The sequence below is a fragment of the Toxotes jaculatrix genome, chromosome 14 (assembly GCF_017976425.1).
Source record: "Toxotes jaculatrix isolate fToxJac2 chromosome 14, fToxJac2.pri, whole genome shotgun sequence".
Lineage (NCBI taxonomy): Eukaryota > Metazoa > Chordata > Actinopteri > Toxotidae > Toxotes > Toxotes jaculatrix.
In genome coordinates this window covers 17,708,963-17,725,332 of record NC_054407.1, presented here as the reverse complement: position 1 = coordinate 17,725,332, position 16,370 = coordinate 17,708,963, and the positions used below count along the sequence as shown (strand labels likewise).

Here is a 16,370-nt window from a genome sequence, read left to right as displayed (position 1 = left end):
TGCCTTAAATGCCTTAAAACAAAACATTGTCTACAAATTTTTTGACATCTGTTGCGTTTGTCTACCAGTTGTGACCTGTTCAACTAAAGATTTTTTTTTACCTTGTTTTACAACAATAAGACATCCCAAAGAAGTAAAAGTATTCAATAATTTAGAAAAAAAAGATTAAAGAAAAAAACCCAACTTTACGCAGCCTATAAATATTTTTCCCTTGCTTTTCTGTTTCCTTCTTTTGTTAATCATTTTGTGACCCCCGCAAAAACTTTCGATGAATAAAACATTTTATTCCTCATTTATCCAAAGCATTTTAACCTTTTCATCAATTTGCTGGTTTCCCTTTCTTAAAAGCACAAGAATCAGTTGCAAAGTCTTTCTTAATCTCAGTTCTAAAATTATTGGTAAAACACAGATCCCCACCACAGCTTAATACAAGTCCTCAAAAAGGCATTTAAGATTATCGACAACCCCACACATGTCTTCTCTGACTGCTTTGAATCATCAGGAATGTGTTTTCAGTTGCTTGCATGTACAACAAATGGAAGGAGATTTGGTTTTACTCCTGAAGACATTAGACTTGCAAACAGCCATAGAGCAAGGAATAGTGAGTTTGCCTTGTGTATAGACTGATGAACACACCAACTTCTCAACAACTAAATTAGAGCACACTTGCTTATTCATGCGGTTACACATGGGAAATTGAATTAACGGTTGTAGGTCCCAAGGTTTAACTACAGAAGAGACTTTTGTATAAAACAAACACAACGCATCACAAAACGTGATAATAAATCAATACAGAAATCAACCCAGTGTAAAAGGTTTAAGCACTTTAGACATTTAGATTCTTATCTGCCAGAGAAATAAACAACTATTTTCAACAACAAGAGGAACAAGGAGTCCAGCAACAGATGGTCTGCCCCCCATGGAGCCCTGGTCTCAACATCATGGAGTCACTGTACTAAAGAGACTCTCACAGGACAAAAACACAAAACATAAAGATACCTGAGAATAAACTGATACAGAACGCAGTCGGGGAATTGAAATAATGCAAATACATATTGGAAATAATAAGAGAGAGAGGAAATAAGTGCACAAACATGGGGAAAATCATGACAAAGCTGTACCTACAACTCCATTTACAGACTGTTCAGCTGGATTGTTTAAAATGAACTACCGGTATACTGTATATCGATTATCCTTTACAGTGCTGATCTTGACCAACAGGTGGTGCTATGGCATTGCACTGTGAACGGTATTATCTATTATATCCGCCTTGGTTTGTTTGAATTATGCTGTTGTATCCTTCCCGATTGGCTGTGCTTCAGCAGTTACATCAGAATCTGCTCTTACGTTGGAATCTGCTCTGATTTTAGTGTTAAAGATGGGGAAATAATTCACACAATGTGTCAGACAGAAACACACACCGAAATGCTGCTGCGCTTCAGTTCAGTGTGTGATGCAACTTCTGGCACTGAACCTGATTCATAAGGCAAACCCTCCTGTTACCCTCGTAGTAGTAGCAGTCAGAATGGAAATGAGGCCACAGTGTGCAAGTGTCTAACAGCGTGTTTACAACACTCTTGTCTAAAAGTGTCTTTCTGTTGTCTGTGAACAGAGAAAGAGCTGATGTGTGTGAACACACAGCCGTGTGCATTCACTTTTCAGAGGACAGCAGTGACTGTCTCCAACATAAGACGTCTTCGTAATGACATGCTTGGATTTACAACTGGAGTTGACACTTCAGTCCAACATAGACCACTGAGTCTACAGATCCTTGTCAGAACTGACTAGTGAACATCTCTCTCCTCTTTCTGCATCGCCTTTTCCTTCTGTCATTCTCAAATCAAATCAAAAAAAGCTTTACCGGCATGAATGGAAGTTGGAAAAATGTTGTCAAGCATCCTTCCCTTGAACAATATAATACAATAAAATATAAATAGAATTACGTGTTCTGATGTCTACCAAGGATTGGTACCTCTATCTCAAAAGGAGAGGGAATTAGTTTAAGAGCGAGAGTGCAAAGAGAAGAAGGGAAGGAGATGAGAAAAAGCAGGCGGTTTAAACTGAAACGAGGGCTGGATGACAGGGGAAAAAAACAGAGGATAGATGGGCAGAGAGATAAATATATATCTGAGAAAGAGAGTGACAGATGGAGGGAGCAAGATATAGTGATATTAAAAATAAAGTGAATGAGAATCTGAGGGAAAAAATAGAAATCTTTGGATGAATCTATCAAACAGGGGAGATTATATGGAATAAACTAATCCCCACATACATATAGGGAATATCAAATGCATGTGCACTCAATATGTAAACTACTGTATGTGCACTATCATTTAAAATCTATTAGTCCCACTTATCTTACTTTTATTTTATAGAGTTAGAGGGTATGACAAAGACAGGCCTCCATACATATTCATTAGTCTGATTTCCAGTTTAAGTCCTAACCAGGTTATGCAAAGCACTATTTTAATACTACTGAGGGTCTCACAGGAAAACATTTCTGTTTTAGGGTCTCAACAATAACTGGTCATGCCAGCAATAGAGGAGTATTTTGCTCTAGTGTCATATATTTTGAGTTGGCCCACTTGACACTGTTGCAGAAAAATGTGTGAGGGGATTTGTTCAGAATTTTAGGAAATATGCTTATTGGCTTTCTTACCAAGAGTTAGATGAGAAGGTCGATATATCCGTATGCCAGAAAGGAAGCTATGGTGTGTAGAAACAGCTACCCTGGCTTTGTCCAAAGGTGATAAAATCCACCTACCAGTGCATACAGCTTGTTAATTAACAAAAATTAAAATTTGTTTGTGGGTGGGATATGGGTGGAATGTGGTTCTTGTGTTTTTCATAATAATGGTAGCATAACAAAAAAATGACTGACTGAATGAATGTAAACCTCTGTACTGTATCCCTATTCAAAATTACTTTTTCCATTCAACACCTGATACTTTATGATGGATAATGTTTACTAAAAACTTCAATCTTACTTTTAAACTGTTGTTCAGTTCTAGCATATTATAGGTGAGTATTAACTGTAAGCAAAAATATATAGGGTAGACAGGTGGACAGAGCCAGGCTAGCTGTTTCCCCTTGTTTCCATTCTTGATGCTAAGCTAAGCTAATAGTCTCCTGGCTGTAGCTTCATATTTATTAGCATATAGACACGGGAGCGGTATCAATCTTGTCATCTGCGGGTGAATAAGCACATTTCCCCAAATGTCAAACTATTCCTTTAAGGCATTCTAAATGGGACAGCACACTTTAAGTCATCTGCATGCTAAATGCAATTTTACAGAAGCCAGTATCACACACTTCCACACACACACACATATCCACACAAACACACCCTGTTTCCGTACTGCCCCAAGATGATAACATATGAATGGAATATTGAACAGTGTAACTGTGCAACTCATTCATCTGCAATGCACGAAGCTGTGTTTGCTAGACAGAATGTGTGTGTGTGTGTGTGTGTGTGTGTGTGCTGCTAACTGAGACTCGTGGCTGGTGATGAATGTGTCTCTTTCTTACTTCCGCTGGCCCAGTATCTCATTGCTATGCCTAACCAGCATCTCTAAAAGAGCTGAGAGAACGGACTCCTGTGTGAGAGAGCGTGTATGTTTGAGTGAATGTGTATACATATGTACAGTATTTGTGTGTGCATGTGTGTGTGAATATGTGTATGTCTGTCTGTGTGTGAGTGTGTGTGCAGGTGTGAATGCAGGGGAGATGGCAAACATTAATCACACAGTCGAGACATTGCTTCCCTTGGTAAATGCTGGACATTACGCTGGTACTCTGGAAAAACTCTCCCAAAAGGCTTAATCATTAATCTGAATCTAAACAGAAAAGCAAGCCTGCACCTCAAGACAAGGAGCAGAAACAGAAGCTTAGTTTATCTGTATAACTGAGTGACAGCCTCTGCGTGTACAGCCTGAGAAGTAAAACAGGGTTGTTAAGGCATTTCGGAAAGACAAATTGATGTTGTTGGTTGTTGCTGTAGTTGTGTGAGTCAATGTTTTCTTGTTGTAAATCCAACTTGTCAGAAATCTTGGAATTCTAATAAAAGCTCAAAAAGTCCTGAAAGAGATATAAACAACCTTACTCTTTCACACTTACCAGTAAGTAGCAATTCAACTATTTGAAATTTTGTACAGATGTTCATGGTTGCCAGAGGATGAATCCTACTGACTTTAGTGATTCCCTGACTTTTTTCTCAAGTGCCACCATGAGATTCAGTTTTGTGGGTTGAAGCAAAATGTCTCAACAACTCTTAGGTGGATTGCTATGAAAGCTGGTACAGACATTCTTGTCCCCCAGAGGATTAACTGTAATAACTTTGATGAACTTCTAACTTTAATCTAATGCTGTCATCAGGCAGAATTTGGGATATAACCAAATACCTGCAAAACCGATGGCACTCCCACCAGCCTTAGCTATGCTTTGTACATCACACCTGCTAAGCATTAGCATGATAGCACTGTCATTGTGAAAATGTTAGAATGCAGATGTTAGACTGATTATTGCCGCCCATTTTGGGATAGCTCACTCAGTTCTTACTAAACCAAGTTTCCTCTGGTAACCAAGTTTCCTCTGGTAACCAAGTCTAAGTCTTGTCACCCAGTTTCCCCCATTTCCCAACAACTCTGTCAACCACAGAAAATACTGTGACAGCACGTGATAGACTGCGGGTTTAACACTTGCAGATAAATCAAAAAGCCCTAAAAACAGCACTGAAATAAATGAAAAAAAAAATTCCTTATGAAGATGAAAACGGATAGATTAAATTTCAGGTCCAAAGAGAGATGCAGGAAGAGTAATGAAAAAAAACCCTCTCCCCTCCATCCACACTGCCTGAATACTGCCACAAGGTGGTCATTCCTCCTTTCACAACCTCCTGATTATTCTGAGCCACCACGCTTTATTTAAGTCTAAATCCCACTTCTTTTTAAAATACCCTTTAAGCCGAAATTTCCGAGACATTATAATGAGTGTCCAGAAGGGCTGTAAAAATGAAGTTTGCGCCGACTAATAGGCTCGCTATTTTCTGCCCCTCGCTACAGTTATGAATAATGTATTGGCTCCAAATAAATAGCGTCCCTGTTGGTGTCACCTCTTATTGAGGAAGTCTGGTCCATGGACCAGAAAAGGGGTGCAGAGCGACAAGCAAGAGGAGAAGGAAAACGGGAACTGAGTATCAAGCAGGGACACACACACACACACATACACACACACGCACACGCACACACACACACACACACACACACACACACACAGACACACACACACACACACACACTTCAGTCTAGTGGCTGATTTATTGACTTTGATGAAGGCAACTAGACTAGTCTGACCTAGCTGGCTCCCATCTCTATTGGTGTCATTTCAGCAAGCAATTACTGAGGGATCGTTGAATCTTTCTCTCTCTCTCTGACACACACACACACACCCACTCACACAGTTACAAAACAATGATGGATGACATATTATGTAGGCTTGGTTATTTTAGACATCTTCACATTTAAGTTATTGCTGCCATTTTACAGTATAGAGTGTTAAAGTTAAACCACTTCTAGATGGAAGTCTGACATCTCAATTGTTTCAGCAGGTGCTTGTTGCAGGTGAAAATAATGTCTCTGTCTTTTCTTGAGTTCTTGAGTTGATGTCACAACCTCACCTTTTGGCTAATTTCAAGTCCTCCCTGACATTTATCATGGGTGGGTTTTATCTGTAACTGTTAGCATGGAGAATGGGATGATACATACAGACTTGACCAAATAAGGGGCCATGCTGAAACTATAAAATACCAATTAAGAGAAGGTGAGTGAGTAAGGTAAGGTTTTCTCTCATTAAGCTAGTACACATCTTTTGTTCCAAACACATTTTCAGATAAATATGTCACTAACTACTTACTACAGGATGCTGAACTGCTGAACTCAAGTCTCTCTTGCAAAAGAGATATATAAATGACACTACCTGATTAAATAAAGATGATTCTAATGATGCAAGGTTTGGAGGCTATATATAAAATTCAAATCAAACATGTCACAATTTGTTTGGCCGGACGCACATTAAGTGCAGCAAAAAAATGTCACTCCTCTTCACACAACTCTCTTTGCCAGCAATTTGTAATCTTCTTATAAACCAATTTAGGAGCTACAACTAAACTAGACCCCACTGTGAACCACGAGGCAGCATAGTCCTGTCAAAATGCTGTGACATAATAATGTCATAAGACATCAAACTAAAATAATATTGGAAGAGGGAACAACATTCACTATATCTTCATTCTACCCCAGCTACAGCAGCTATCGATTTTGTGTTGAGCGGCATCACTGCCCAGCCTATCCAGGCATGAAAACGGGCGCTCTTAGAGGAGAATAAACAGTGATAATCCACATTTAAGCAGCTTAATGTGAGGTGCTATACTCCTGGTGATTAATGTGTCTAGAAGGGCTCATCTCTGCATACTGGGTCTCATTCATCAAACCATAAAATAACACATTTATACAGGAAGCATTTTTACACATTTGTCTGAAAAGCAGTTTATATGGGTGTAGCCAAAAGAGCAACATTTAAACCCCTGGGCTGTATCTCTGAGAAGCAAATTTTGTTATATTGAAAATGTTTTGTAGTCTGCATTTTAAAATCTTCCAGGCTCTCAGTGACCAGAGAGGCCAAACTGTAGTCCTCAGAGGACTGTTTTTATTTTTATTTTGCTTAGTCATTTGATACTTGTATACATGAAGGCCCCATCCAGTGTTGCAACTGTATCCGGCAACTCTGCACTGACTTTACAGCCAAATAAGATTATTTGAATTCATGCAACTTGCATCTATTAGCAGAAACTGAATTTAAAGGACCAGAAATCTTTGAAATCCATGTATGTTATTTATTCAGCATGTCCTAATGTCTCCATGCATTTCAGTGGCTTCTTGCATGAATCTTTTAACATCCTGTTATGAATGAAATGTTTTATCAGTTACAGGAAGAATGTGTCTGTCTCTCTGCAGGATGGTCTGCAACTCCTCAAGCATTAAAAAGTGTCTGACTGAAGCCCAGTTTTATTGCTTTTTTCCAGCATCAAGCTCCCATCTTATTTGTACAGGTTATAGAAATATATAGCAGTAGCAGCAGGAGTGTTATTGAGGTGACGAGCATTCAGAGGTAAAGCAACAACTGAGGATCCTAAGGCCTCTGTATTTTTGGTGGGCAGTTTTGTGGTTTAAGCAACCTTTTGTGGAATTTATATTTTTTTAGTAAAAAAAAAAAAGAAACAACTTACAAATGATAGTGTTTGTATGTTTGTATGTGAAGTTTAGAGGCCAAAAATTAAATATAAAACAATTCAGTATTTTTTTTTTCCACCAGATCAAACTGAAATTCCTGGCAGTGTGGAGAAATACCATTTTCCTTTGGGGAAATAAAATTTACAGAAACCAAAATTAACTGAAAAGCACTCTAATTATCTCTTGCAAATTAAAAAATTCTCTCAGTAAGTCACATCTGCACCATCCACTCCTCACATTCAGTGTCGACATGTTGCTTTGACCAAAAAGTGGGCATTTAAGCATATGAATCTGTCAGCTAATGAAGCAGTTTGCAAAATAAGTCTATAATAATTTACTTCAACACTTTTAAGATGTATTATAGGGAGGATTTCCCTTTCACTTGCAGTGTTTTATGAGGAGCTGCTCAGTGGGCAACAGCAGGAGAGCTGTACAAACAGTCGGCAGCTCTCAGACATAAATGTGAATGTGAAAGAAGAAAAAGGGCAAAAAAGGCAAAGACCTTCTATTTAACCATGTCTGGTTAAAGGTTAACTACTATCTTTAGCATGCAATTAAATCAAAAGTGGACAGAATGAAAACAGATAATGTGGATGACAGTGAATAGAAGTATCATGATAGTTGTTGTGTCTCACTGCTGCACTTATATTGGATGTTCAAAAGCAGTATATTGCTCTGTAGCTAACACCAATTACAGGGACATGTTACTGATAGTGTGCCCTTTGCACCACATAATCATAATTTTCTCAAATGGAGATGAAAATGTTGGAAAGAAACATCTGGAGTATGTAGCTGTGAAACAAAAGGAGTGCGATCGATCCAAATGTAAAGCCAGAGAATGAGTTTGGACAATGATGCAGTACCTCTGTGGGTTGGGCTCGTTGTGTTTGTCTCGCTCGTGTTTAATCATTCTGTAGCGGCCGATGCGAACGTCTGGCCTGGACACCTTCATCCCATTCAGAGTGATCCTGTAACACATACAGAAACAATATCTATTAGAGAGAGAGAGAGAGAGAGAGGGAAACAAACACAAAGACAAAGAGGTGGAAGACAGAGAGGCGGATTATAAGAGAAAAAAAATACAAACTGAGAAAGAAGAGGAGAGGGAGTACACGTTGAGGTTTCATGGAGAAATGCAGTAGAAATGCTGCAACAATTTATTTTATTTATTCCACTGTTTCTCAGTTGTTTTATAAAATCAACTGCTTAATCTTTGAGTGTATCAGATGTCATGACAAGTTCCCAGGTTTGACAAGTTTTAAATTATGTTTTTTTAAATAAATTAAATAAGTGTTTGGTCTATAAAATGCTCGTCAGCCGTAACTGAAAATCTGAATATCAGATTATTAAGAATATCAAGGCACAAAGAAGATGAGATGAATATTCACTTGCTCAATGTCTAAACAAAGTGCACTTAGTTTTAAGTGGGAAGTTACCGACTTTTAGTGCAGACAGATTTTGCTTGTGGCAGTGGACGGAAACTTCATGGAAGTCACAGGACACGGGCAATAAAACTACGGATGACACCCAGGACAGACATCCATTTGATTTGTTTAACCAAGACTGTGAAGGCTTTTCTTAGCTGAACTTTGGAACATATTTTTGCTTGGAACAAGAAGTTCGCCATCTACTTTCCAGTGCTTTCACACCAAAAGTTCAACTCTGTGCAGACCAAAGCCATTATTGCCCCCCAGAACAGAGTGGCTGCAGTCGCTCAAAAAAATTAATTTTGTTTCTCTAATGTCCCAAAGTTATGTAATTCTACTCTCCAGTCCTACTGGGATTTGAGTGAAGCACTGCAGAATAAATAAGAAAGGACAAGGATACGAGGTTAGAAAATTAATGTGATTGTTTACTCTCTGTCGAAGTCTGTAGCATCCTAATTAGCTGCTTTGTAGGATTACATTCTGCTCTTCATTTTGTGCTCTATCTTGCAGAAACTATTCGCTCTTGCGCTTTTGTTCTGAAACCACCCTTTTGCAGCGTATTTGCAGTGGGAGAGAATCACTTAACCGCTAATACAGGCCTGGAGGAATGATTACAGCAAACAATAACTCTTCCAATGTGCATATGTGAATATAGTTTGAACACAGACATATTACAGTGAGATAAATCCAAACCAATCCCTCAGTTCACATCAAAAAGATGCTCATTTGACTTCTATTGCTGACTTGGTGTACGAGCATCAGTCTGCAGTCTTACATACAGGGCTCTTGGGGCTGTGTTTAGCCCAAAGAGTGCATATCATATCTGCCCTAAACACAGCACACTGCAAATAGTGTCACACACACACACGCGCACAGACACACATAAAAAAACTACCAAGCAGAGATCTCCTGAAAAACCTAAAAAGAGAGGACAAAACTCTGGCCAGACACTTTTATAACACTGAGAAAACAAATTGCTTGACTCTGGGAGCTGTGAACTTTACTTTACACCAGCTGGGAAAAAAAGACAAGGATTTACAGTGTGTTTCAGTTAAAACAAAGCATAGGATCAGGACTTTGAGACAGTAGTTACATTGTATTACCACTAAGATGCAATACAAGGGCAAATCTGCACAGAGATTTCTATCTAATGCAACAACAAATGGAGTGTAGGCAACACAAACAACAGATCTGTTCCACATAAAGCCCAGCTTAAACCCAGAGGTTGACGGAAACATTGATATTCATACCTGCGATCATATAAAGGATTGTGTATATGTGTACTGAATGAGCAATTCTTATTTGCTGCAACGCTCTGATTCGTGCAGTCTCTCCGTCTTAAAAAGCATTCATGCCTGATATTGCTCCTCAACAACCTCTCAGTCTACTCTACGCTTCAAATTCCTCCTCTTGTCTCGTAACTCCTCAACCTCTTCTGCTTTCTTTTCCCTCCTCTCTTCTTTTCACATCATCCTTTCCCCTTCTTGCCCATTTGCCCATGTCTCTTCATTTCCTTATCTATTTCCCCTTTTATTCCCCATCTTTTTCCCCTTTCTCCCACTTTTGTCTCATCTCTCTTTTCCAGCTATGGGTTTGTGAAGACTGATAGCACGTTTGTACAGAATATTGAAGGTTAATATCCAGTTCTATGTGCTGGCATAACATGACAAGTATTCGTCTTTTCCAACAGTTTTTTTTCTGGCATGGTGAAGAGCCTCTGTATTTAACTTGCTTGTTTTCTTACTGAGAATCAGATGAGAAGATTGATGTCAGTTTAATGTTTGTGTGTTATATGGAGCTGAAGTCAGGATGTACGTGTTTAGCTTAGCTTGGCATAAAGACTGGAAAAAGGGGGGCAGATCTAGCGATAATGAAAGCAATGCCCCATTCTTTGCTTTAAGAAATAGCACCCACATGTAACTTTTAATTTTTTAATACTATTTAACTTTTGGCAGAGCCACCAATGCTAGCTGTTTCCTCCTGCCTCTAGTATTTATATTAAACTGGGCTCTATTGGTTTATTGGTCCAACTCTTCCGCTGCACTGTCCTTTCTAATCTGCTCTTCCCCTCTATCGCTTTTCATCTCTGAGCATCTTCCTGTTTTCCCCTTCCTGCCATCCTCTTTTCTGTTCTTTTCACCTCCTCACTCCGCTACATCCTTTTCCCTTCACAACTTGCTTGTTTCACCTTCCTTCTCCTCCTCTCCTTCTCTTATCTCCCCACTTGTCTCTCCTCTCATCTTCTTTACAGACCAGCAAAATGTAAATAACCCAGAATGCAGCCCTGTGCCATCAAAAGAACAGCAACCCAGAAGAGGCAAAACCCAAACTCCATCAAAACAACCCATAAATAAATTCACTGAAAAACTAAATAACAAATCTTTTTTTCTTTTTCCCTCTCTCTGTCTCTTTCAAAGTCTCAGTGACTTTGCTGATGTGGCACACATGCACGGATGACTGCCTTTGTTGGTGTGTCTGTGCATGCACGTGTGAAAATGCATGAATTTGCATAATTTAAAGATTTATTATGGTGCAAATAATGTGAGAGTGAAAGAACGTGCGTGAGACAGCCCCTCTCCTTCGCCTCCTCAGCTTCTCAGTGAGCTTAGTTATACATTATGCACAGTTCTGCATCTTTAAAATAATCTTCTTTGTGCCCGTTGCCCTGCAGAGTGTGTGAGGCTTGACTGAGCCTTGGTGATATCAGCTAGAAATGACTCCTTCTTTCTTCACCTAATTCAGTCTAAATTCCTAAATATGATTTTTATATTCTGAGATTTAATTCATGAAAGATACTTTAGAGCAGATGAACATTTGGTTGGTTTGTTCTCCATTGTGAATACAAATTTTTTTGGTCCACATCTTTAATGTTTTGATTTAATCTCACAGCTCTCATCCACCTCTCCTTGGAGCAGCAGCAGGCAGCTTTCATCAGGTAGAGAAAAAAATTACTTCAAATGATTGACAATGTCCCTCAAATACAAATACAGTAATGCAGGTTTTAGCCAGTAGGCCCAACACAAATTTAAAAGCAAACCAAAGTCATATGAACCCCAACATTTTCGCACATTCACTGGCTAAGCAGGTTTCACTGAGAAGAATTAGTCTGTTGCTTAATACATAAAAGTCAAATAGCACTGGATCTACTTGAGCTGTAAGTTTGGTCAAAGCATAGATGAGCATCGGACTACTAATACAAACATGCAGAGGAAGGAACAGAAGGAATGCCCCAAATCAATCATCTGTTTGTGTGCTGAAATGATTAGAAGCAGCTTCACCTCTTTGCTGTGGGAAATGTTAAAGCTTTGGAGGCAACAGTCGACTGGACTGTTGCATCTTCGACTATTCCCATTGTTGTCAAACGTTGGTAATCATGCAAATATAATCAGTGTTCCTCGAGATCTTTATCTTTTGCCGCATCCTTGTATCTCTACCTGTTAACTTCTCTGCCTGCTTTCTGCTCAAAACCCTCGAGTCTCATGAAGAGCTCCCTGAGAGTGGGTCGACTCTCTGTCACATTATCTGCCAATAGCAAATCTTTGCATGATGATTAAGTGCTGGTCAAAGATGCTTGATGAGAAAAGACACACACACACACACGCACACACACACACACACACAGGCACAAAACAAATATGTCGCTCAGTGTTCGGCTTCATGTGGCTTCAGAGGAACAGTGTGCAGCTGGTGCAAAAAATATCTGAAAGAAACATCCACTCCAGCTGTGACCTTGTAGGGTTGTGTGTTCATGTGTGGATGTTTATGTGTATGTTGTAATGTGCTGCATTGTAACTAATCAACTAGTTCCTCTTCATTCTTGTAGACAGCAGAGATTTGTGTCCTTCACAAAAACAAAACTTCGGCTGGAGCACTAATGTGCGCACACATTCACACACACTCCAACAACACATCGGTACAGTCATTAGTTTTCACTGCTCTGACAGTGGTAGGCAGTAACATAGCGTGACAGTGTAGTGTGAATATTATGTAACGGACAGGACACTGAGGACACAGTGGAGTTGCAGGATAGAATTTGTCAGTGTCCCCTGTGTGATGTATATAATCCAGAACTGACGCCTCTCCACCGAAACACAGCAGGTGGGTGGCTGCTGTAAAATTCCCCACGGTGGGGGTCCTTTAAGCACTTTTATAGGGAGTCAAGTGAAAATGACTGGGAGCTGTGAAGGAGACAGTAAAATGGAGACAGAAGGACACCACTGTTTCTCAAAGACTGGGACGGTATCGCAAAGTTGTACCATGATATGAGTAAAGCAACAGCCTCTGACTGTAATATATTTGTGAAACAAAAAAAAATACAATTTCAATTGTTGTCCCTGGTGTTTACACAGTCCAGAAACCTTTATTACGATGGACACCGGCATTCGATGTATCGCAGTATGACACATTAGAAAGTAGGAAAACTGGATGATATGAAGAAAAACTGATGAAATCTGTTGTGTCGAAGAATATCGTTCAGTTGTGAACATTACTCAGTCTATCCTCGTTAATACATATAGGGTGGACAAAATAATTGAAACTCCTGTCAGCACCTCTCTAAGACAGTTTAAACAAAAGGATTTATAGCATGACTGTTGCTTTACACTGCAACAACTTGAGCTAGATGTACTGATTAAACTTGCAACTGACTGTATCTCTCTATATGGTACTTTTTTTAGTTCTAGATTCAAATTATCTACACAATACACAAGAGATTTACAGGGAACAGTGCAGCATGTAAGCTAGTGTTACTTCTGTCTCTTCACATTCGCAACATAGGATGCCTTTTATTATGAAGCAGTCACAGAGAACGCTGTGTATTTGTCAGGGCTGAAATCTTGAGAGTTAAATTTTTAAATAAGGCAGATTTATTCGGTTTGAACTGTTACTGTTGGTTATTAGTGGAATAAAATTTTCCATATAAATGCAGCTACAGTTGGACTCCCCGAGTGAATCCATTAAATTGTATAAGTCTGCTTAACCAACAGAGGCACCTTGTCCATTTAAAAAGCTCCTCATTTTGTGAAGCAGAGTGGACTGTCCAGCACTTCTCTCGCCTTAGAAAAATATCTGCCTGCTAATATGATCTACCGTGAAAAGTTTCATTTGCAGCCTAAGGCAGAGGAGGAGGAGGAGGACTGTGCATGTGTGTGTGTATGTGTGTGCATTTGAGGACATTATCACAGAAGTCTGGACAGTGGTCTCAACACACACACACACACACACACACACACACACACACACACACACACACACACACACACACACACACACACACACACACTGACAGACCGTGGACCTATTTGATTGGATTAATCATGAATTTCTCCAGCTCTCCTCTCTTATTCCCACCAGTGGAGTTAATTGCATTAGCGCAATGGAGTGGAGGAGAATTGGGAGCTAAGTCCGATGTCCTGCCTCAGTTCCCTCCTCCTTCAGAAATGAGATGGGAGAGGAGGAGGAGGCCGAGGAGGAGGAGGCCAAGTAGGTGGTGGCGGTGGTGATTGTGGTGGTGGGTTGGAAGATGCACAGCACAGAGAGAGAGGAAGTAATAGAAAAATGAGGTGTGTGGGTGTGAATAGGAGGAAGGATTTTTCTCTCAGTGGGAACACATCTGGTATATATGGAGGGATCGAAAGACCGAGAGAGAGAGCGAAAGAGAGAGCGAAAGAGAGAGCGAGAGAGCGAAAAACCTTCAGCCTTCAGCTTGTTGTCCTTTTCATACATAAACTAAAAAAATTGTACACTTTTTAAAATGGGGCTGCTTAATGAGAATGTAGCCAATCAAAATGTTTGAACCAAAAAAATATTAGTATGTGTGGGATGTGAATAGGGGTGTATAAACTATGACCTCCGAATCAGCCAATAAAAATAAAATAAAAATAAAGTAAATGTTTTAAAAAATTGTACCATCAGAAAAAACCTAAGACCTAATCTTATTTTCTCTTGCAAGAATAAAGGTTAATGCTTCCATTTTATGGTTCTAGTAATTCCAGCAAATTTCCTGGAAATTTTCCTCATGATTTCAAAAAAAAAATTGCTGGTATTCAGCTGTAAATTACAAGGATATTTCCAAGAAAAATCTACGCAATTTAGAACTAATTGTAAGGGAAATGGAGGATGTGTTAGGTGCTACAGCTACTCTGTACTAGCAAAATAGCTCAAATCGCCCCCCCCCCCCCCTCCCCGGAATAATGAAGGTCATCTTATTATATTCATGTTTTAAAAAAAAAAAAAAAAAAACTAGGAAATTAATCATATAAAATTACTAGAAAGAAAGGTTTATGTCTGAATACAAAGGTAGGCTTGTTTTTCTGCTAATAAAAAGGGGGCAGAGCTGAGTTTTGGTCAGTTTGTGCTCCAGCGCTTCATTGCATGTAGATTTCCTGTACCAGCAGCTGCTGACTGTGCCTGTTCTGTCGGACCATACCTTCCACTCAATGCTTCATTTCTCTCCCTCCTCCTTTACCCTCCGCTCCTTTCTTCTCCTCCTTCCACAACTCCACTCCCTACTCTTGCTTCACATTTTTTTGTGCATGTTCCCATTTTTTTTTTAGCATTCACTAACCCTGTATTCAATAGTTCTCCAATATGGGTGGGTGGGGGATATGGGACGTATCCAGTTTTAAAACTTCACTTCACTTGGAGGGTCACATACTGTAACAGTACACATCTCGGATCACTGGTTTGATTACATGCAGTTGCAATACAAATTTAAGGATCTCACAGAGGCTTAAATCTGTTCTTATTTCTTAGTAACACATGTACAGTGTTCTCAGAAACTAATTTTTAAATATACGAAATTGGCATCACATATACGTAAATACATAAGAGCTGTTTGTGTCATGTAGGAAAATATATAATTGTTAATCCACTCAACATCTGGCATATGCCACTGCCACTGATTTAGGGGCTGACATTTGTCCTACAAAAGTCATTGAGACTCCACAGCTCCACACCTTGCCTTCATGAAACAGGCTGGTTGGGGTTCATTAACAAAACAGTAGCATTATTCACAGTCCACTACATTATTTAGCAGGCAGCATTGCAGACTCCATCACTCGCTTGACATGCCATTTCTAAAGACGATATCCAACATTACACAAACCTGATTTTGACCCAGAATTTATACAGAATATCAGTGTGAGGAGGTTTTTGATATGACAACCAGTGCTAATTAAGAAATCAGTTTATAGCTGTCATATTGGCATGGTGCACAGCTCTAAATACTAACATACCCCTGAGCTTCAGCTGCTGTTGTGTTGGAGAAGAACCGAGGCCACGAATCAGAGCTGTAGCAAATTGAAAAATGCTTCGTCGTTGAATTTGTGAACAAAGTATGGCACCACAGGTCATGAATTCCCAAACTGATTCCCAAATTGACCTGGATTCCAGAAGTAAATTGATTTAAGCTGCAGATTGTATTGTCAGTTTTCTCAGCAGTGTAATTTCTTGCTTCAGCCCACCGTTAACGGTGCACTTAACAGAATTATAGACTCTGTAATTGGATCTTTATTGCTGAAATTCACGTTGGGAGCCATACTTAACTTCTTGCCTCACATTTTTCGGCTTGTACCTTTGACTTTTTATCAAAGAACCCATTGGATTCCAGCTGGGGGACCTTTGTTGCAACCCATTCCTGTTTCTCAGCCGGAAG

The 16,370-nt window shown here is 39.5% G+C and overlaps 1 protein-coding gene across 1 annotated transcript in view; it reads right to left on the bottom strand.

Annotated features, from left to right (window-relative positions):
* The window catches only part of b4galt2 (UDP-Gal:betaGlcNAc beta 1,4- galactosyltransferase, polypeptide 2), a 123,488-nt gene that overhangs the window by 655 nt on the left and 106,463 nt on the right, over window positions 1-16,370 (bottom strand). Inside the window, exon 6 of the mRNA XM_041055354.1 lies at window positions 8,153-8,257. Within this exon, the coding sequence (XP_040911288.1) occupies window positions 8,153-8,257 (105 nt within the window). The remainder of the gene's footprint in view (window positions 1-8,152; window positions 8,258-16,370) is intronic.